This window comes from Scatophagus argus, chromosome 16, assembly GCF_020382885.2.
Source record: "Scatophagus argus isolate fScaArg1 chromosome 16, fScaArg1.pri, whole genome shotgun sequence".
NCBI lineage: Eukaryota > Metazoa > Chordata > Actinopteri > Scatophagidae > Scatophagus > Scatophagus argus.
Window position 1 is genome coordinate 17500523 of NC_058508.1, and position 22587 is coordinate 17523109.

Here is a 22587-nt window from a genome sequence, read left to right on the forward strand (position 1 = left end):
GGAGCATCATCTGAACGTCACGCAACCTAACCTAACTGTTAACTAGCTTGAAATGTGCTGAAAAATCAAGCAATTTCTTCTGCTCTGTCTGTCACATAGGTCAGACTCAGCATAGAAAATAAACTGCTAGCTTCTTCACATAATAGGAGGGGTGGAAGTCCTGAAAACACACGTCAGAAAAGAAGAAATATGAGAGAGAAAGGGGGACATTCCTATACTGCTGCACAACCGCACAGATCTGATTCTATAATAAATCTAAAGAACACATTTAAATCATGTGCACTTGTGTGGGTGTAAATGTCCTCTAGCTGAGAGGAGATAGTGTGTGGTGCAAAGCCACTGAGGCCCTCAGATATTGTGTGATGTGTGGCTGTTGACACTGTAAAAGGTCACCAAATTCCATGTACTCCAAGTACTGTAAGGTGTATACTGTCCCGCCCTAACAGGTACAACAAAACTAACAGGAGAGTCAAGGAGATGTCAGTGAAGTGCAGTGTGTCCACACCCACAGAGAGAAGAGGTCTAATCAGTCACATTAGTGAAAACACGTGTGTGGCTATGAGGTTAGGCTGCAGGCTTTCTATCAGCAGGAAACCAATTCATTTTACTGCCACTGTACTAAAGGCTGTTGGGAATTCAGCTTAACTACTTGTAGTGCCAGCTTTAACGCTGTTCGGTCTTCCACTGTGGTTATGTGATGAGTAATAATAACTGCAGTTACTTGTTAAAAACTACAATTTCCAATTCTCAAAAACAGTGTAGGAATCTGTGACCTTGCGGCCAGATCATTTAAACCATAATTACAAGCGATCAAGTTGGCAAAACTGTTCACATCAGCCTCCCAGTTTTAATTACAAGTCAGACATATCTTATGCTGACAGCGACAGCATCTACCATTAGGGGAACAGAACTAAAGCCTTGTAAACAAACCATTTGCAAAAGAGGCTGCAACGCCTTCATAGCTGGTCGTTACGTCTAAACACTAATACAGCTAGAACTAATTCAGCTCTAACTGCAACTAATGATTGTTTTTATTATTGATTAATCTGCTTATTTTTTCAAATATTGATAGTGTTTGGTCTATAAAGTGTCAGACAACTGTGAGAAACATCCATAGACAAGTCGTCACACATAAAAAGAAACGTTCCGTTAATGAATTTATTTTTCATTCATCATCATTCACCAGCTGCAGATGAATGTTCTGTTGACTGACTTATTGACTGATAGTTGCAGCTAGACTAAGCTATTCTAAAAACGCACTATCCACAGTTTGTTTGTATCTGATTTCAGTTCTTAAATGAGGCCACAACTCTGCCCCACTGTTAGCCTACATGTGAAAGTATAAATAGGTTCTTCCTATTCTACCAACATTGAATGCAGCATTATTTACACATTAAAACTACAGACTGATTCCAATCACCAGCGTTTCGGTTCTTCCCACATACTGAAATAAGGTCATCTCAACTGGTAAGCATATTGTCTGCAGTCATTTCATGGTGACACACTTAAATCCACCATGTACGAACAGCACAATGAGTTTGTGTCTGTCTGGTGGTAACTGTCGGAGCGATGAGTAATTGATTTCAGTCTAAGGTCTAATCAAAACGGCGAGACGCTAATTAAAGTTAGAAAAGTGGCGTCCTTGCTCTCGGGCTTTGATGACCGTGGGGGCCATGCTGCAGCATACAAAGCAGGTCCTTGTGACCACAAGAACATGCACAGTATCAAACATGACCTTTATGCAGATGTGCCACAGAAATACAGAAAGATTTATTTGGTGGATGAAATGCCAAAAAAAGCCACTCAAACAGATGACCTCATGACTTCAAAGCAGCTGTCAGGCTCACATACACAACTGACGGCCATACATCAAGATAAACACTTAAGTAGACATCCAAACAAGTACCAAGGATAAACAACAGCAAGGGTGAGAGATCGGGCCAAAAAAAATAAATACATATATATATATATATATATATGCCCTTGAAATGCCCAGAAGACTATAGCCAGACTTGAAATAGCCCAAGAATTTCTCCATTTGCACCATGAAAACACAGTATTGCATTAAAAACAGCTCTTTTCTTGGCGAGAGCTCCTCATCTGCCACATTGCTAGCTGTAACTCATCTTGCATTGTTTACAAAAAACAAACAAACAATAAAAATGACCCAAGGAAGAGCCATGTGAAGTAAACTGTCGAAATAACATAGCCATCTAGTCGGCTGCATCTCTCTACTGATTTGCTCATGTAGCACGGATCTACTGGTCAGTGAGGTTATCTGAAGTTTGGAAACACAGCAAAGAGACACTAAATACCACAATCTCTACGATTTGCTTGGAAAGTAGATTGTGGACCCCTAAATAACACTTCATTAATATACAATGGGACATACTGATGCACTAAATAAGCATTTCTCTTTGGAGAAGTCCATTTCTGTCTCTCTCAAGTCTCTATCCCCTCCCCCACAGTGCATGGGATGGCTGCTAGGGCCTCTGGCTGGAGCTGGGCTGGTGGGAAAATGGGAATGTGGTGATTAAGACTGGGCCTATATGACCTCCCAGCTAAAAATACGCTGTTTACTCAAGACCACTGCCAAGAAACTCTGGACTAGGCAGAGGGGAGAGGAAAAAAGTCATGTTTTGAGAAAGGAGGAGAAGGAGGAGGGGGTAGGCTGGGTGTGTGTGTGTGTGCGTGTGCATGTGCATGTGTGTGTGACAGGAAGTCTGAGCTTGTGACTAAAGGAGAGAGTCTTGATCAGCAAGAAATTTTATGACAGAGCGTAAGTGACTTCTCAGTTTAAATGAAGCCATCCTGATGGTGGTACTTGGTGATGGGATCTAAAACTTTCTATATTTGCTGATGTTGTAGACAGGGCCAGTTGTGATGGTTGGATGGCTGACAGACAGGCCGACAGACACTCAGACAGGCAATTATCGTGGGGCCCACTTCTAAGCTTTTCACGCAAACACACACACACACGAAATACATTCTGAAACACTGGTCTTTTTCAGACATTATGGCCTGGCAGCTCACACGTTTGACTGTCAAAAGCTGTCGGGGGGGGCATGAAGAAGTGAAGAAGTGTCCACTTTACTTGTTGTACAATTTGCACTCTGCTCTGCACCAGCTATGAGAAAGAACTCAGGATGAAAAAATAGTGATGATGTAAGTCAAATTCGAGTGCGAGCACAGCAGGAGGGAGCGAACTGCTTGGCACTCAGCACTGACTGAGAGACTGACAGTGGAGGACTTGCACCATTGGCCTGCAGAGACTCGTCCATCACTCCCACCTTCAGTTAGCTAGACAGAATGGTCATTGCAAACACACAACAAAGCCATTACAGGAGTCCTTCCATAGGTCGACTAACATTATTATTTGAAAACTTTATTCCAGGCTCTTCCAGATGAGTCAACTAATCCACTGTATTGTAGGGTGATCACATATAAGCAGAGTCATGACCTATCAAAGCGATATGTCGAAACTACTACAATAGTATATTCACACACTCAATTTAGCATGTTATATAACAAATATTTTCATGATATATACCATAATTATAACCAGGAACTCTAGCTTAGATTTGTGTCTGTAGCCTGCACTCTGTTTTGACAAAAGTGGGCCTCCCTAACCACATCATGCCTGCAGCGTGACAAATTATCTCAGCATTACCATATTAACCTCGGTCTGGTCAGACAAACATAAATCTCCCCCAGTTTGTCACAATCAAATCCAGTTCATTATTCAAACTAATAGTTGAGATTAATGTCTCCTTCTGGACAATTCAATTCAATGGCTCAATGAGAGTGCAAAGTAAACGAGAACTGCCCTGCCTGTAACAGGAAACTAAAGATAAATGGATATGGCACCATTTGCTTCATCACAATACCCTGACTTATCAGAGCCTGGCTTGGCTTTTCCCTTTATACTGCTGAACGTGTGGGTGTGTTGAGTCATTGGTCAGGTAAAGCACTATGCACTCTAATCTCTGCCCAAAGTGTGATGATTACTGCCAGGCTTTTAACACACTCCCTTCAAAACCAGTAGTTAGTTGTGCCATGCCTCTACTACATTGTAGTATTATAAAAGTAACACACACACACACGGGCACACATGCATGCACTCACACACACACACGCTCACATACACACACACACAGCTGAGCCACACCTCTTCTGGGAGTGCTGCTGAGGTAGGTCTGAGTCACCAAGTTAAGTTAGCCTGCCTCTGCCCTCACGTCTTTCCTTCCTTCTTTCCCTCCAGCTTCAGGAGACAGCACGTCCTGTATGACTGCAGCAAAAAGTCTCAGATTCAGCTCCCCTACCCACATCCTGAGGCACCTCTCTTCTTGCTGAGAGTTGTTGCAGGCCCTCGACTATTCATTTGTGGTGTGCGATAGTCCAACATGTCGAGCTTTCTGACTCATTGCCTGTGAGTCGGCAAAAGTACAGCAGAGGTTGTGGAAGAGGGGATGAGGGCTGGAGGAGTGGGGGTGGGGGTGATAGGGGCATGATGCCAGAGAGGAGCAGAGCCTGGCTACATCACTGTCTGAGATCACAGTCCTGCACTAATAATCTGGATCAAGCCCTCCATGAATCACTCCTTTTCACTGGCACCAGCATTCACTCGTCAACCACATGACCATTTGAATTTCATTATTCTTGACGCACAGTGGTTCCTTGTAGCCGGCAGTTCGAGCGTACAGCATTCAAACTAACAAAGTGATTGGATTTGTTGGTTCGAGTTAACCTGTCATTAAAACTGGAATTGATCACAACCATCTCAGTTGAGGACTGACATATAATTGGCCAATGCGGACTGTAACAACAGCCAAGCCAACCTTTGAATGGCAGAACTCAAACAGTCAGGAGGTTAACGAGTGAAAACTGCCTGGCGTTTCCTGACAGCAATCAAAAGCACAACAGCAGCTTGGAAATGTCAGATGATGTACCATTTGCATGCACACACATGAGCATGTGTGTGGCTATGTAGTTAAGCACACGTGTCATTGCCAGGCACATGAGGAAGGCCCCATGAGATATCATATACTGCATGACAAGTGAAAAAAAAAATTGAGTGACTGGCCTTCAGTTACACATGTGCCTGCCTCAGAAGACAAAGAAAAATCCCCAGCACTCAGAGGAAGTGCAAGAGCAAAATAAGGAACTATTACTTCCTAAAATCAAGGTTAAAAAATCTCTCTCTCTCTCTCTCCTTACCCATTTGTTCCATTGGCTGTGCGAGTTGGTTGAGAAACAGTCACCTCAGCTGGACTCTGTCAACAGAAGAGAGGGAATAGGGTAAATAGATGATAATGCAACACAAACAGCAGTCTGTCCTTAGGACTAGTCCACAGATTGGAGTGATCCCTCAGTAGTTTGCCTTTGGTGGATATGTTACAGTAGAGCGTGCAGCAGTTCCTGGCAGTCATAGTACATAGCTGCTCTGTTCCTGTAATGCTTGGCTTTCACTTCCAAGGGGTGAGCTGGTGGAGGAATATATGGCATGCAAAACAGGCTCATTTAATGTAGGAATAGGGAAACAGAGGAATCTTTTGTGCAATGGCTGCATGCACCCCAACTAGCAAAACCCCAAAATGCTTTTATTCAGATCAGTCATTTCTCTGAGAGGACTGTTAACCTAAAAATAACCCCAATCTTTGAGACTGCGCTCATAACAGAGCATAGTTCCCTTGATGTATTCTATGTACATGCTAAAAGTGTCACAAGATGGTGATCAAAAGCTTGATGAAAACAAGGGAGAAAGAAAGACCTCAGCCATTTACTACACAAAGTGGCACTTTGCATGCTAAAATTATGGCACACTAATGTTGATTATCTGATGAACACAGCCACCATTCTTACACAAATCACTAGCTAAATGTTTGAGAGGTTATCGTGACTGCAAGCCAGACACTCACATCAAATCACATTCCCTCTGTCTTAGACATCAGTTTTGCATGGAAACTGGTGCTAGTGCTACTGATGATTACAAATGGGGCTGCCACTGGCAGACACGTAAAATCAAATTTCATGGGTGGAACAATGAACTTTTCATTCCAGGACTCCCCCGTTAACCAGAAGATGGGAAAGGATGTTTCTTTTCACAGCGCTCAGGCCCCTAGATTCCCGACCTGACCTTGGAAAACCCCATCAGACATCAGAGCTTGCCTGTGTGCAATTTGGACAGATTCCCTGGTGGCCAGAGCAGCACTGTGTGTCCCTGTGGCTTAACTTGTTGTCTCTGTGAGCCACAGCCTTGAGCCAGCTCCTGTGGCTGCCCCAGCCCAGCTTGGGGGTGTTGGCCTACCTGAAACACTATCCAGGTCAGCTCTGGGCCCCTCACAGTTCACACACCACACTTTACTATTGGGCAAACTAGGCTAAGTATAGTCCTTGCCCAGCAAAAAAGTCTCTACTGCTTCTTTTTAGATGGCTCAAAAATAACAAAGAAAACACAAATTGCAAATTTATAGGGCCGTATGGTGTGTTATATTTATAAGGCAGATGGACTCTGAGGCAAATGAGGAAAAGATGGGGGGTTGGGAAATGAGATCTGATTAATGTTTAACTCAAAGAGAAGTACTGTAAAAGTCAAACCAGACAGTTAAGAATAACTGAACAGTGTTAGAAAGCAGCATGTGAATGGAGGACTGTGTGTGTGTGTGTGTGTGTGTGTGTGTGCGCGCGCGCGTGTCTGTGCGTGTGTGCGGTACTTCCCTACCCCTGACTGTTAACCATAAATGATTTAACCAATTCAGACAGACAGCCATGACTGCAAATGACAAATCAATACTAATCACATCAACCGACTGCAAAGCTGCAATTCCATGGTATAAACTAATCAGGGGATCAATAAACTAATGGGTCAGGTAGATCAAGTTAGAATATTTTGAGTAATTCTCCACAAAATGTGACGATTTACAGAAAAATAGTTTTCCAATACAGTTAATGGGCTGTGGGATGAAGAACAAGGATAGCGTGCGATGCACAGCCCTGGCAAAAGCTCTCCCTTTGGACGGGCAGGGGATGAATCACTCCAGACTAGAGCAGAGCGTGGAGGGAAAGAGGGAAAGATGCCGTGATGTGTTCGTTCCGTGGCTGACTTCCGCTCTCGCTCCCCCAGTCCTCTCTCTCCCTCTCTCTCTCTCCTTCAGCTCTCCTGGGAGGCTGAGTAACCAGGAGGAAATGCTTGGGCTCAGCCAGTGTCGGCCTGAAGACCAGATGTGTGGCCTGGAGGTGGTGAGGCAGAGACGCAACGGAAACCAAATATAAACCAGCGTACCGTGACACCTCTGAAGACAGAGGGCAGCAGTGACGGTTAATGGGACCCGCTCTCAGCACTGCTGGACTGTGCCCATTTGTTCCAATCTAACAGGATGCACTGCGGTACTCCAGCCCACACTTACAACTGTGCAGGCCTAAACACTCTGTGGCGATAGTTTATTTGTAAACGTGACTTCATGTTACATTAAAACTGAGTAAAGTTTCAGTGGAAATACGAAAAGAAAGGAGAATGACGGATGTCCCATCCTAAAATTAGTGCTTTGCTGTCCCAACACTGGAGGCATTCAGCTCAGTGTGACTGTTTGGGCAGCTGTTGGAGAGTAGTTTCTTTGAATGAGGACTGTAAACATGAAGGGAAAAGGTTCTGACATGGCCCTGTGCTCTTAAGTAAGCACTAGCACTGACTCATGATTCCAACTCCGCTGAGAAGACTCCTGGCAAAGTACAGTGTGTTGCTTATGGCCTTGGTACTGTGGATGCTGCACATCGTGGCATCCTCTGGCAGAATGTTGAAAAACAAGGCAGGAGATCATGGGGAAGGTTTTGGATGCCTTGAATGAGGGAGACTCCACCAGACCCGTGGGTTACTGTGGTCATCCCTGGCAGGAGCTGGACAGAGGCCTACTAAATGGACTATTTCAGTGTTAAGAGGTCCAAAAGACACACACACACACACATTCACCCAGGGAGGTCTGACCTGCTGTCTGAAAATGTGGCTTGTCAAGCTCTGGATGAAGGTTCTCTGGATAAACGATGGAACACAGCCCTGAGGGGCTTTCCCTGGATATCACTGTAGGCCATCTTCAACTTTCTACCCCACCCCCCTACTGACACCGTAAAAAACCAAACAGTACCAGTTTGATCTGCATATTTGGAGAGGAGGAGCTTTGGGGAGTACAACGAATCTGATTGGCTAATAGTAGGTCAGTTGATAATATTGACTTAGAGCAGTTCAACTGTGGTGTTAATTATTGTCTCAGTGTGAACTATTGACACAGAGTTACAATACTCAGCATAAACCAGTGACACAGATCAAGAGGAAATAGGATATGTGGAAGTGGATTGATTACTAGGAAGCACTGGTGAATCAATAATCAATAACTTCAGAACATCTGGTTGGACTTTTTATAACAAAAAAGGATTATTTGGTCCAAAGGAGCAGTCTGCTGCCTTTGTTACTCGTTCAAAGACTGTCAGTTACATCAGTCAATGAAGTGCTTCCTCTGATTAAGAACTAATGTGATAAACTGAACAGGCATAACCACATGACAGATTAAGACAGAATGTTCTTCAAAGGGAAATATATTACTTAGGTAAATACATACAAGCTAAATGTCTCAGGAAAAGTCAGCTCACATTTATTAATATTTACAAGCAAAAAATAAACAAAACCAAGACGCCAATGAGTGATGGAACACAAGTGTACGCGAGAGAGCAGCTCCACAGACAAAGAAGCATTATGAGCAGGACATTAGTAAGTTTTGCACTGCCATGCACAAGCTTATATTAAAAAATAATAGAGGCGTTGTTTGTTTTAGGAGGTATTCTTGTGTATAAATTTCAGTTTCACAAGGGTGAACTGCCCTTGGGAAGAACTGTTAAAATGTACAAATAACCCATGCTACTGCTTCTTCAAAGAGGTTAGAGATAGGCCAGAACCCAATTACTCAATCAAAGCCATCATCACATAGTGTCACGTTCTTCTCAAAACAACATATTGACAACTCAGTAAACCAACATTAAACCCAAGTCACCCACAGGAACACAATTCTGCAGGTGGAGCATATTGCGTTTTAATGAGGGATCCAGCAAAGTTACCACGTTATGCTTTAAAAGGCCATCAGACCTCTCCTTTGGGACATGTTACTGTGATCCTGTATTGATCGTGAATATGGAGTACAGTTGGGTTCCTCTGACCACCAACGGCCAGGCAGATGGTACATTATGACCAAAACGGGGATGTTTGCCAAGAAGAAGAGGGCTACGCACCGACACCTCTCTGAATGCCCCTCAGCAACAGATGTTGCTCTTATCTGGCGGCTGCTGGTGCTGTTAGACTTATGCTGAGGCAATAACTGTGTAAAACTTATCTGCTCCAAACGTTTTCATGCAAACTACTGTGGTGTCGCACTGGTTGGTTGCAAGCAGACAAAGGGCCAAGAAACAGGTTAGCAGGCTATGCAAGTTGTAGCTCCAGGTACAGGTTACTTTCATCTACAAGGCCATGCTGTTCGGTCATGTCTTAGCAGTGCAGAATAAGAACAACTATATACAAACATAATACATGAAAAAAAAATTGAGCCTGCACTCAAGTCAAAAAATATATGAAAATATTCCACCTTAAGCCTGTGTGTGAGGAATAAAAAAAACGCACCATCCCAATGAATTTTTAAGGGTAGATTTTTCTAAAAGACTGTACATAAAGAGCTGTAAGTTGAGTCATACAGATAGAGCCTACCTCAGTTCAAGGCAACAATGCCCCCTCACAAAGTGGGTGGACAATGCTGAACTCTCTGTGCCTGATCAGATGACTAACATTACAGAGAAGACAAGGCCGCAGTCTTATTTGCAATTGAGCGAACGGAGGCCAAACACACACAGGATCAGTTCAACACACTGGGTTTTACAGCTTGCATCAGAGAGTGTGTGTGTGATTGCTCAATGTTGCAAACCTGAATGTCAAACTGGCCAGTCGCAGCAGCAGCAGCAGCAACAGCAACATATTCTGTATGTGCACATTGTTAAGGCTTGTGCTGAACAAACTGATGATTCTCACAGACAACAGAAAACATGTGAACACACTTCAAAATATGTTGCATTTTATCACTTTGAAATGTACACTATTTACTTTTCACAAGTAACCATTTTCACGTTAAGAACTGCAGCCACATCTGTTTGCACAAAATTGAACTCGTGCTCCCGAAGCTGCCTTTGTTTTATGAAATGTTTAATTTATAGTCTAAAATGTGCAAGACGTGCGGGGACCGTTTTTACAGGTAGTGCTTATTCTCTTCAACTGTGTATGTTGAAAAAAATATGGCATAAATCGTGTACATACAGTAAAGCACTCATGCACATGAGTTATCATGTAGTGCAGGTGGAGAGTATTTACCCGTCCATTGGGAGTCAAGTCGTCCTTGTTGCGCAATTCAAAAGACTCTTCCTCCTCTTTCTCCCCATAGTCCCGTCCGAGCAAACTGAAGCCCTGCCTGCAGCACAGAAACCAGCAAACTCCTTGCAAAGGCATTCAAATGAGGTTAAGTGTGTCGTCTTCTGCTATCCAGGTCGGTGAATTCAACGCTCACGGTGTTGCCTTGGCCGCCGCAAGTAATTCCAACAGCTGCGTGAGAGGATACAGGACCCCCCTCTCCATAGATATCCAGCGAGGAGGATGAAAGGTAGCATAAGAGTAAATTCTCCTCTCTGACAACGAACATGTAAAGTGTCAACTAAGTGTACATGACAGAAGCCATGCTCCAACGACAGCTGGTTTTAAGCAAAATCCTCTCTTCTTCCAGGAATCCAGTTCAAGACAAGACACCTTGCTGTCCTTACTTGAACGACTTCACGCGACCAAAGTACAAAAAAGAAAAAAAAAAAACCACTAACAACAACACGCATTTAGTTTCCAAAACTGACGCTTGAATGTTAAAAATACATCGAGTTGAATGCGCTGGACAAGAGCGACACTGTATGTGTCAGCGTTTGATAAACACATCTGGGTAAAGTAAGAAGAAAGCACACCTCTGAAAAGGAGCGACTATCTGACTTCTGAGTTTGAACAAAAGCGTGCTGCGGCTGGGACAGGATGGAGTGGGCGGGGTGGCCACGCCCACTGACATCGCGTTTGAAGTTTGATTGGCTGAACACAGACACTCCCCGGAATGACACGCCCACAGCCAAAAACGTATGAAAGTTGCATATCTGAACAGTCAGTATGAGTAATAAACATAAAAATAAATCAAAACGCACTTAAAGGCACTTAAAACACCATAAAGTGCATTTTAACGCACTTTATGGTGTTTTATAATCAGTCTCTGATGTTATCACCCCAAGAATGATCCTGTCAAAGTGAATTCAAATCACATTACACTCGAATCCCAAATACAACAAAGCAAATTTTAGATAAGATACGAAATAAGAAATTGCATGTATGCATATGAACCAACCAATCAGCCACGAGGCCATTAGAGTCCTTATATAAACAAACCATGAAATAAAGCTAATAGATTTAGCATACTGTAAAAAATATAACTGAGCTGAGCTGGTAAAACCTGATCAAGCATGCAAATTATGTCTCAACTCTTATTCATAGCATCCTGCTCCACTCAACTGCTGGTTAGGCAAAAAGTAAATACAAGTCAGATTAGAGGAGGGGTCTCGTGAGGAAACTGCGCTATCACACTAAGAAAATTTGCTTTCAGTCAATGTGCCTTATCAGTTAAAGCAGCACATTAAGGCAATGCTACCAGCCCACACCAGGGAGCTTAGCACTTATGAATTCTTTACTAGACAGGCACAAACATGGCTTACAATATCTGGCAAATGTCTGTCAATATACAACTTGTATGTTTCTAGGCATCTATCTTCTTTTATCAAGTTCTGCAATTTACTATTGCTCACATCTGAGCATGTCTGACATCAACTTGCACCCAGCATGAACTGATGAGATTTTTAAGGGTCACTGTGACCTCACAAAACATGTTTTCATATTGAATTTCAGGTGACCACCATGTGACCAAGTCACCAAGTTCTCCATCAGTCACTACATACAGTATATGGGACTGGACAGATGTGTATGTGCAGGACGTAACTCTAGTTTCTAACTTGTTTCTTGATTTTAGGTTTAGTTTAGGCTTTAGCATCGTGTCCTAATATCCATTAAAATGATATAAATAAAAAGTATAAGGTAGCGTAGAATGGCAAAGTCCCTCAATTTTTTATTTAAATACAGTGCATTAGTAAAGTATTTAGTTACCGCTGTGAGTGTCCTATGATATTTGATTAGTAGACTTTTAAAAGTGATATAATTTACTATGTTCGGCATACTTTTTCCTATCATCTTGAAAACTGTTTTCATCAGTAATAGTAAGTATTTGGTGATTTGCTTTTTCTCTGCATATCTTCCTCTTTCTCTTATTTTACTCTTTTTCTCTTGCTTTTCTTACGCACACACACACACACACACACACACACACAGTCCTCCCCCGCTCTTCCCTCTTCCACTTTGCTGAACAGTCTACAAAGATACAGCAGTAGGAGGTAGGAGGACTGGTGCTAAATCCAGACACGTGATATATCCAGCCCCCTCTGCACTCATGCTCATTTCTCCCTTAATATCCCTTCATTTCCCCTTCTCTGCTCTGTGCCAACTCCCCCCACACATCTCTGTCAGCTGGCTTTAACCCATTCCTCACCAAGAAGAGCCCTTAGCTGCTGGATCACTTTGACTTGATGGATACACTCCTTTGATCACTTATCCTCACAACACACACATTATATTCATTTTTTTTTTGCAGAGTGCACACTTACGCACACTGACCCATCAGATACTTTTAACCCTTGTCCCCAGTGGATCCCTGAGGGCTCAGTAAATCAAAAGGTTCATGGAGGCATCCTTCCAGCTGGGGCTTACTCAGCCTTATGGACAGAAATCCTGACCACCCCTCACCCCAACTCAGACACACACATTCAGTTAGTACACACAAACATGCTGCCCTACATTTCGACCCCAAATGGTTACAGGAAAGGAGAGATGGCGATTTGCACAGCAAGAACAGAAATGGCTTTCTTTCAGTTTCCTTTAAACATGTGCAAAAGAAGCTGCACATAACTGTATGCAAGAGAGAATATTTCCTTAACTCTTTTCATGAAAGTACAGCAGCCCTGCCCCCTTTGCTCTCTTTCTGTCTGTATCCACTCTGCAGTCTCTCTCTCTCTCCAGGCCAGATTCTCCCTGTCCTCCCCCATATCCCAAAACAATACGCTGGGGGCCCCTGCTCCCACAGACCTGGAGGAACATGTGTTTTATTTTTAGAGCTCACTCCCGCGGCCTACGCTAGTAAAGTGAAAAAAAGAGAAAAACCCTCCCTCCATATATGGTTTCTGAAAGAGCAGAAGTCAGTGCGAAGAGTGTTTAGTGTATCAGCATAATCCTCAAATCGGTAGAAACCTTTAAATATTGACTGTGATTGAAAGAAACAAGTAGAAGAACTATGATGATATTCGCCTGGCTCCCCTTAAAAGCCCCCCGCCCACCAGCCTTTCAGTCTCTTTCACTGTCTTCCCCTGCCTTCTCCTCTGTCGCTCTCTTTCCATGCGACGACACATGATTCTCCAGTAGCACACAGGCGCATGCACACACATTTGGATACATGCAGGATAACCTGATACAGTGTGTCAGGTGGAGGCACCAGATCAGGAGAAGGGCAGATGATTTGGTTGGGCTCCCAGTATGAACACAGTCCAGACTGGCTAGCCTGAAGCAAGACGACAGAGAAGTCTGACTTTGGAGAAAAGAGGCGTATAATGTGAAGGGATGTTGATGCTGGGTGTGGTGGAGCTCTGAAATTTGCTCCGACACCTCTGACAACAAGGAGAATGTGATTTTGCTCGACAGCAGCACAGTGAAGATAAGGTTGTATTTAATTTGAAGTTGTCAGTAATCTTTTGCTTTTCATATACCTTGTGGTGTTAATAAAACTTTGCCCTTCACCTTTTCTTTTTAATATTTCTGTCCGGTTCCACCCACTTCCTGCCTGCCACTCCCCACAGCACCGTTTGTTGAAACTGGCATGTGGGCTTTCCTAAGGAGACGCAGACACGAGTCGCACATGTCAAGTTGATTGGAGGCAGAGCACAGCAGTGCAGTTTACTCCATTCTCTCTCTTTCTCACTCTTTCCCCTTTGGGTTTCTGCCTGCAGGGTCCTGTTTCACTGCAGCCCGCATCACACTCCAGACTCTTAGGTTGGTGAACCAGATTGATTGTCAACAGAAAGGGATGTGAAGTCTTGTCTGCCAGTGAGCTCTTTCCATGGTTCAGAGTCGGGTGGCTGTATGTTATGCTTTTCTTTGGAGTGTTTGGAGGGTGATGATTGATCAAATCTTTTGATATGTTTGAGGAGTACTGTGGGATTTCTCCTTTTTGAGGTTTGAAACTGAGCTTCCAGTGTGGTTTATGATTCAATACGGAGCTTCATGTCTGCTCAAAGCAGCTGCTCTGTCTGTGGTGATCTGCGTGAGTTGCTCTTCAGAAGAGCGGTCCAAGGTCAGCGTTTATCTGACAACCCTGAACTAAGGATTTAGGATAGGAACTGACCCCCAGTGACCCCTCACCTATGCCTCAGACAGGATTTCCTCCCTGCTGTGTCCAGCATTGAACTTAACCCCCATCCTGCTGTGCCACCACCCCCTTTACCACCAGCCAAGTGTGTTTAGGTCCAGCAGCTATGGGTTAGTGAACAGAAGACTGCTGTTTGTCGGGTGCTGGCCCATGTAATGGGATAGGGCTGCTGTGTGTGAAGCCCTTTAACTCCTGCACCACTTGACCCGATGTTCCCACTGTGAAATATCCATCTGCGCGTGTGGATCGTCTGTGATAGATAAGCTTCATAAGGGGCAAATAGGATGAAAATATGATGAAAGGTAATTAAATGAATAATAAAGAAGAACTGTAAGATCTGCTCTCAACTGCACACAACATCCTGCCACAGAGAATCTTGTCACAGGTAAGTGGAAGCAGTGGGATTCTTAGGCACGCAGCTGAGTTCTCATCGATATCATGTCCAGTACCTTCTGTCTTTTCCTGTTCTGTCCTAACGTGCTTCAGGAACAGTGTTTACCAGTAATGGTGACACCACACGGAGGGAGGTGTTTCTAACTCTGGCTCTGGATACATAGGCTTGTGTCAAGGGATGGCCAGGCTGCGGAAAACATTCCCAACTTCAACTTCTGACCCTCTCGCCCTACTTAACTCCTAGCATTCTCCTTTTCCCCTCCTTCATAGGCTTCATAACTGTAACCCTTAGCGCCCCAGACTCTTGCACACTGGATCGGCTTGTCAACGCTTAAACTGCCTGCAATCTTGTGCAATGCATGAATAATTGTCTTGCAAGGAGTCTTCTCAGGTTTTAAGAGACTGAGTGATATTCTACACCTGAGGCATCTGTTTCAGGTACCATTAGATTATGCATCCATTATTGACTGCGTATTACAGCTATTTTTCTTCTGCAGTCTGGAAAATACACAAGGAGAGGACTAGTCCTCGCTAGTGATCTTTAAAGAAATTTCTCTGTTCTCCTTTTAATGCGGCTGTTTCGTGCATGTGGGCAGCAACTTGCTACTGTCAAGAAACATAATATCATCACTCTTTAAAATGATTTGCACCCGCAAGCTTTTAGATATGCCACGGCCGTTATTCATTCTGTCCATTAAATTTAAGTAGTTACACAATTCAGTTTTTCAAAGCTCACAATTCATCTATAGTGTTACTGGAATTTGAGAGGCAGACATTCCTCAGCTTGGGGAAAAAATGAAAATAAAAGGAGTCACAATACCAGATGCCTTATTATCTTAGCTGTCATCAAAAGCCAAGTGAGTTGTACTGGAATCAGAGAGGCAGTAAGAAAGATAGGAGACTGATAGAGATGGAGAGTCAGCCAGAGCAGATAAAAAGACAGCACGACTGAGACTAAAACCTGGAGAGGAAGACACAACAACTGCACAATGCAAGCAAACAGTAGAGACATGCCCTTTTCATATTGTCTGGTATTTTCACATCAAAGAGGAAATAAAACAAAACACAATATTCCTGTAGACACTCAGGATGTCCTCTTAACAAAGAGAGGATAATTTGAGTTAACAAATTATAAAAGACCCTGACCAATCAAGGTGGCTCTTGGTGCACTATCACCTACTTGAGGAAGTCCAAATCAGAATAATTTACAGTTAACTTGTAGTGTTTGGGAGATGGTACTGTAGGTTTAGTTTATTGTTTGTGTGAGAGAGCAGATAACTTATTGCCAGTTAGGGAGGCTAGGCAGAGAGCCAAAGTCCTTCAGCTATTTTTAGGATGCTGACTATGTGAAAGTCCACTGAATACAGAATTGATGACACATTGCCAAAATCTAAGCCAGTGCCAAATTAGCAGTCTCTGTGTGACCTTGCATTTGCACATGTGCATATCTACAAGTGTGCTTGTGCAGAAAAGGACATACATATACATATGCATCCGGTACAAGTAATGTTGAAGTGACTGTTTGTACACTATATAGACAAAAGTATCCAGACACATCTCTTTATTTGGCTGTTTTTCAGAGGTTGGGCTCAGCACCTTGCCTCCAGTGAAGGGAAATCTTAATGCTTCAGCATACCAGGACATTCTGGTTGGACATGTTGAAAGGATTTGTAGAATCACTGGACAAGCTCTGCTATTTGTGAGGAAGACTAGCCCTGTGGCTCTGTGTTCGGTCTTGCTCTTGTTTCCTGTGTTTAGATATCAGCCTTGAGAGTGGCTCTTAGCAGTACAAGCAGTATAATTACTGAATATGGAAAAGGTGCCCACTGCTTTACCTCAGTCTGGGCAGCAGCCCTTCACAGAGCAACTGAATAAACTTCTACTCCTTTGGTCCAACTTGCGAGCGTGTATCCGGGTGACTTTACAAGGAAACCCACTCCAAAAGAGAACTGCACACTCCTGTGATCTTCCACACTTAAAATGATTATTCTCTAAGCATGAATCTAAAAAGGCTCCAGTGTTTGGGACAATGAATGTGAAGCTTATCTTACATGTGTTGTTGCATTTTAGCACTTAAATGACTTTTATTCAAAATTTCAAAAAAGATCTGACATTTATATCAGCAGGAAATCATCATGACATTATGACACTGCACACAATGGAAATATGCTATTAATACTTACGTGTATAGGTTAGCTTGGGAGACGACAAAGGAGGTGGAGTCTTTCAAGAATTTTCATCTTTATCAGACAGTTCAAAGGAGACAGAGACAAGATAGAGACAGAGAGATGAGGGTAACATACAGCAAAGAATGCAAACACAAAAGCAAAAGTTTTAGCATGAAATTGATAAACATTTGTTTGTGTTATCCATATACTGGACTGTCTCCAAAAGATATCATAAAACATGTTCTTCCGTGTAGATAAGTCAGTGATTTGATCTCAAATAACCACATCAGTCATACAGACACATGCACACTATAAAGTGAAAATGCTCTTCTCCTCTGCACTCCAGGTCAGCATCACATCACCAGAAAAAACATTCCAACAAAGTTAGCTTAATATTGGTGTATTTAAGAGAATGCATGTTACTATATGAACTGTGAGTGCATGCCTGTATGTCGTCTCATGTTTCCCTCAGGACTTGATCCAGGCTGTTGCTAGGTGCTGTGACCTCCAAGAGCAACATTCATGGATGCAGAGGGTGAACTCTGAAGTCTGCGAGTATGGCTGTATTTTATTTCTACACCCTCCCCCCTACTCCAAACACATACCCCCACTCACACATTGTATACCACAAACTCCCCCATAGGCTGAGCCTGTGGCTTGTTCACCATCAGGCACAATATCCACTCCCACCAAAACTAATGATCAGAAGAGGTTCTGTCTTTTTCACCCATGAATAAAGGTTGGGGTACATCACTGCAAGCTTTAATTCCTTTTCTGGGTGCACCAATCACTTCCCTTCAGATGCTGCAACCCACACTTGCACCTGGGTGGAATGGGGCCCAGCACTGAGAGGACAAGCCGTTCTGTAGCCTTGCTGCCAAAGGTATACTGGAGCTCAAATCCAAAGAACTGAGCTGAGAAGGGGAAAGACACAGTTTGTATGACTGGCCAGAAATCAGTGTGTGTGTGTGTGCATAGCACAGCACACCGTAGAAACAGACCAACAGAACTATTGACCTTAAGAATTGCTAATGTGAGAAAACCAAGTAAACGTGATGAGAACCATTCAGTTGTTACTTTTTGAACACAAACAGAAACACTGCTGTTTATCCAACCTGACCACCTTCATAATTTGTCATTTGGCGTGACCCTTTCTATTTTCACTCATCATCCTCCCAGCTGCAACTGTCATTTGCTACAGTCAGCAGTTGACATCAAACAAAGCCCAAGGCAGAGCAACAAAAGAGAGAAGACAGTGGGCAAATAAACTGGGAGGCAGACTAAATAACTGCGGCTTGTCTGCTGCGTGAGGGAAACACAACCCAGTGGTGTGTGTGTGTCACTGGCTGTGGTTCCGCATCTATGTGTGCTCACGTTGGCAGCAAACATGAGAAACAAAAGTGTCTCAGCTTCATGCATCTCCACTAGGCTGCAGCTGTTGCTGGTATTTAAACTTAATGCAGGTGTCAGCACTGTTGTCTTTGTGGAGCTGTCGTTGTGCATATAACCCCTCTGTGAATTAACAAACGTTCAAAACATATGTAAGCTCCTTTGTAAGCTGTTTTCATTAACAACACTCTGTATGTGTGTAAAGATGGGCCATAGGTGTCATGACTTGTACATCAACACACAAACCCCACTTGGTTGAGTAAAGTAGAATCTCATGAGAGCTTGAATGGCTTACATGCGTTTCTGCTGTACTGATATTTTATATTTTCTTGACATTAACATTGGTTTTACAGTGGACATCAGAACAAAGTTCATAATGTGCTTTACATGAGAACCAAAGGGTAAAACAAAGAGAGAGGGAGAGAGAAAATAAAAAAGGCCAAAATAATAAGATTACGCCACAGAAATGTTAATGTAGAAAATGCTGAAATTCCAACAACAAAACAGAGTGAAAATGACATAAGGGAACTGTAAAAACGTCAAGAGATCTGGACTGTATGCTCAAGTATCTCAGAGGACTCAGACTACTTTCAAAAGATGCATGTTTGTTAAATACACGTATTCCTGTCCGTATGGTAAGTATGAAGTTTCTGCCAGCCAGGGGAAATAGCTGGAAAATCCACTTCGAGAACCTCTACAAGCTCACTAATTAGCATATTAGATCTTGTTTGTTTTATCAGTACAAAACATGGAAAACAATTTTCCATTGTTTCCAGGCAGGTGGAGAGACCAGTAAGTCACACAGCGATGAGCTGCTTTTATGCTTTAGTTTTTGAACGGATGAAACAAAACAGATCATGTTAATGATTGAGCTTTAGCAGTGCTGGTAGCTCGCTGTTTCCCGGCTTTTCCCGTCTTTGCGCTAAACTAACTGCCATGTCTGCCTGCATGACAACACTATCAGTTTTCAGTTCTTGTCAAGAAACAAAGTTTTTTTTTTTCCCAGACTCAAATTATCCCTTTAAGATCTTCAGCAGAAGCCACCTTTAGTTGGTTTTGGAACATTTCCTTCAGTTAAACTAAGTCAGTTGGTGTGTCCACCCTGAGGTGTGGCAGGTCGAACAGGTTGCAGCAGCTGTCCTGGGACACGCCAGTTGAGCTAACACTAGGGGAGAGATCTTCAGGGGTGGGATCCCAGTTTGTGCACCCCTTACTGGGCTTACTTTCAGCTGGGATTGGCCCCAACCAGCAGGAGGTCATACCAGCGTACGGACACCTGACAACAGGCTGTTTGAATAGTCCTGTTTACAGCAGCTCACCCGCCTGTATGCAGGGACATCAGGTTCCCGTAGGTGGTGGCCAAAATGAACACCTGTCACAGAGTCTGACTAGAACACAATCTTGCTGAATTCCCCAGTTTCTGACACACATTTTTCAAACCAGCCAGCATCAACATTGCCCACTGCTGTTTTGTGTTTGGTATATCAGATACACATAAATCCATCCATCCATCTTTATGACAAGGAGCACTCAGCCATGATAAAAGATCAGCAAAATTATCTGTTGGAAACATCTGGCCATGAGTCATGATGTGACCCCTGCTTGTGAGTAGGAGGTTATTTGTGCGCATATGTGTGAGAATGTCTGCAAATCTATGCGTGGTTTCATGCTCATATGCAGTGTACTGTGGCACCCCTATGGAAAACACTCGCATTGCTAATGGGGGCAGACCAAGGTACAATCTGATACTTTAAAAAAAAAACAAAAAAAAAACAAACTCTGTGAGAACCACGGTCATCGTGAGTCTCCATCTGTGAGTTTGTTTTGCATGTGTGTGTTTCTAAAAGAAGCTTGAAAAAGACATAAAAGAGAACAAGAAAACACACGTATGTGTGTTTTTTGTCTTTTCAAGCTTTTTAAAACTCTCTGAATAACTACTCTGACATATTGTCCCATCAGACCCGTTTTATTAACACAAAGATCACTTTTATAATTTATGTGCAGGTTTGGCAGCACGAAACATCTTTTTAAGACCCGCAGGATAAAGTTGAGTGATGAGCAGATTAAGGGAGAGTTTGGACAACAATATATCAGTCAAATTGTGCAAACTGACACCATGTGTGAGGAATCCAAACCTGAGCTTTTTCTGCCATCTAGTGGTCAGTTGTGGTTGAAGGCTGAAACTGCAGTCATACCTGCAAAATGTAAATTTAGTTCAAAAGCACGTGAAGGAAAGAGTGTTGCGTCATATTGTGCAAAAAAGCATTTCTCTTCTGATTCATGAACCCATGAATTCCAACTTATTGACTGAAAAGTATCTGTCTAAACAGGCTATTTAATCCTGTATTACCTTGTATATAAAGTGTCATAAATAAAAATGTCCACCAATGAGCTGACATGAGTGTTTCACAGATAAGTCAAGTGGCAGTTGGATGTAAAATGAATGTTGTGGCATAGCGTCTTGCCTTATTTTAAGACATTTTAGAGATATTTAATCGAGTCTCACTTTGAAACAGCCTTCACTGTGAAAAGGTGAAATGATTTCACCTCTAACGCAGAAGTATTCATGTGGGAAAAAAGAGGATCGCAGGACTGATTTGGTGGCATATTTGCAGGAAATTCTGCCTCTGATTGCTCTTGTTAATCAGTTTATCACTTAAGCCTATGTGTTGTTTTTTTTCAAGATGAGTAGTTTAACCCCAACCAGACCCTATTACGTCTGCTCTGAACCGGTCTCTGTCGTTACCATAAGGTCAAATGTGAGGGGTCAGCGTGGAAACAGATGGCAATCCAGTCTAACCGCAACCCTCACTGGGTGTGCATGTGTTTGTGTCTACTGTACACATTATCTGAAGACAGCAGAACAGCAGTTAGTGGAAGATAACACTGGTTTTAAACTCTAAGTCTAAGAGAGATGACTCAGTGAAGAAGCAAAATAATACTTTTTGCTCGTTGTTTTACCTTTAGGTTAAATTAGAGTATGATCAGCTTTGTACCAGCTGTGTTGTGTTGAAGCCTGTTTGCATGGCAGTCTTGTGGGATAATTACACAATTTAAAATGCCATTGCGCCTTCTTTGAGTAAATACATCGGTGAAATAACACAGATCACTTCACATTATCAATCAGAAAACCTCCAGGACACTGGGGGAAAATATTATATATTATATATAATATATATTTCCACCGTGACTGAGATAAGTCACCTAACCAAATCCTTTTTTTCCAGCCTTCTGTTGTTAGATACCTTTGAAGTGGTTGGGTTGCATCTGCGACCAGTTTCCCTGCTGATTTGATGTCCTACTTTACCTTTCCGTTTAATTTGCCATTGTATTCTTTCTCTGCAGATATAATTCTATGCTGTTATGGTACTTTAGGGGTGTGGGGTGGGGGGTGCTTACAAACTGACAATCTGATTTGATTGAAAACACAGTAAATCCCCCACTGGCCCAGGCATTCAATCTCACATCATCACTGACACACGGCTGTCCCATAAACCCACTTCTTAATCCCAAAGCCTTTTTTTATTTTGTGGTCAATGTGCCGCTCATCGCAAATCCCGCCCTGCCTCAGTCTCATCCCGCCCTCATCCCTCCTGTGAGTGGGTGTGTGTGCATGTGCGTGTGTGTGCGCGCGCACATGCAGGGATGAGTCTGAGTTCAGGCACAGCTGGCATCATCATCCCGTAACCTGTTCTGGTCTGGGTATATTTGTGAATGCGCTTGCTCGATCCGAGTGCTTCAACAAAGTCAGACAGACGACAGGCAGAACGGTGCAGCCTGCTGGTCTGCTGAGTTGTCATGTCCTTCTCTGTGTTTCTGCTGCTGATACAGGACACTGAGGACTTCCATCCTTTTTTGGAGTTCAAGGCCAGATTTGCATTCCTGGAGAGAAAGACTTCTTAACCAGCTCTGTACTCATGCAGTGCACTATTGGCCAGCTGGCAGCTATGCAAAGTGTGCCAAAGGATGATATGTGGTGCCAAGGCAGAAGACAGAAGGAATACATTTTT

General features: G+C 43.1%; 1 protein-coding gene across 3 annotated transcripts in view; it reads right to left on the minus strand.

Moving 5' to 3' along the window:
* plekhh3 (pleckstrin homology, MyTH4 and FERM domain containing H3) overlaps positions 1-11082 on the minus strand; it is a 31290-nt gene extending 20208 nt beyond the window's left edge. For all 3 annotated transcript variants that reach the window (XM_046416455.1, XM_046416456.1, XM_046416454.1), the window contains exons 1-2: positions 10397-11082; positions 5218-5273 (exon numbers count right to left, since the gene is read on the minus strand). In XM_046416455.1, the coding sequence (XP_046272411.1) occupies positions 5218-5273; positions 10397-10531 (191 nt within the window). In that variant the 5' untranslated portion in view covers positions 10532-11082. The remainder of the gene's footprint in view (positions 1-5217; positions 5274-10396) is intronic.
* Between the last annotated feature and the right edge of the window lie 11505 nt (positions 11083-22587).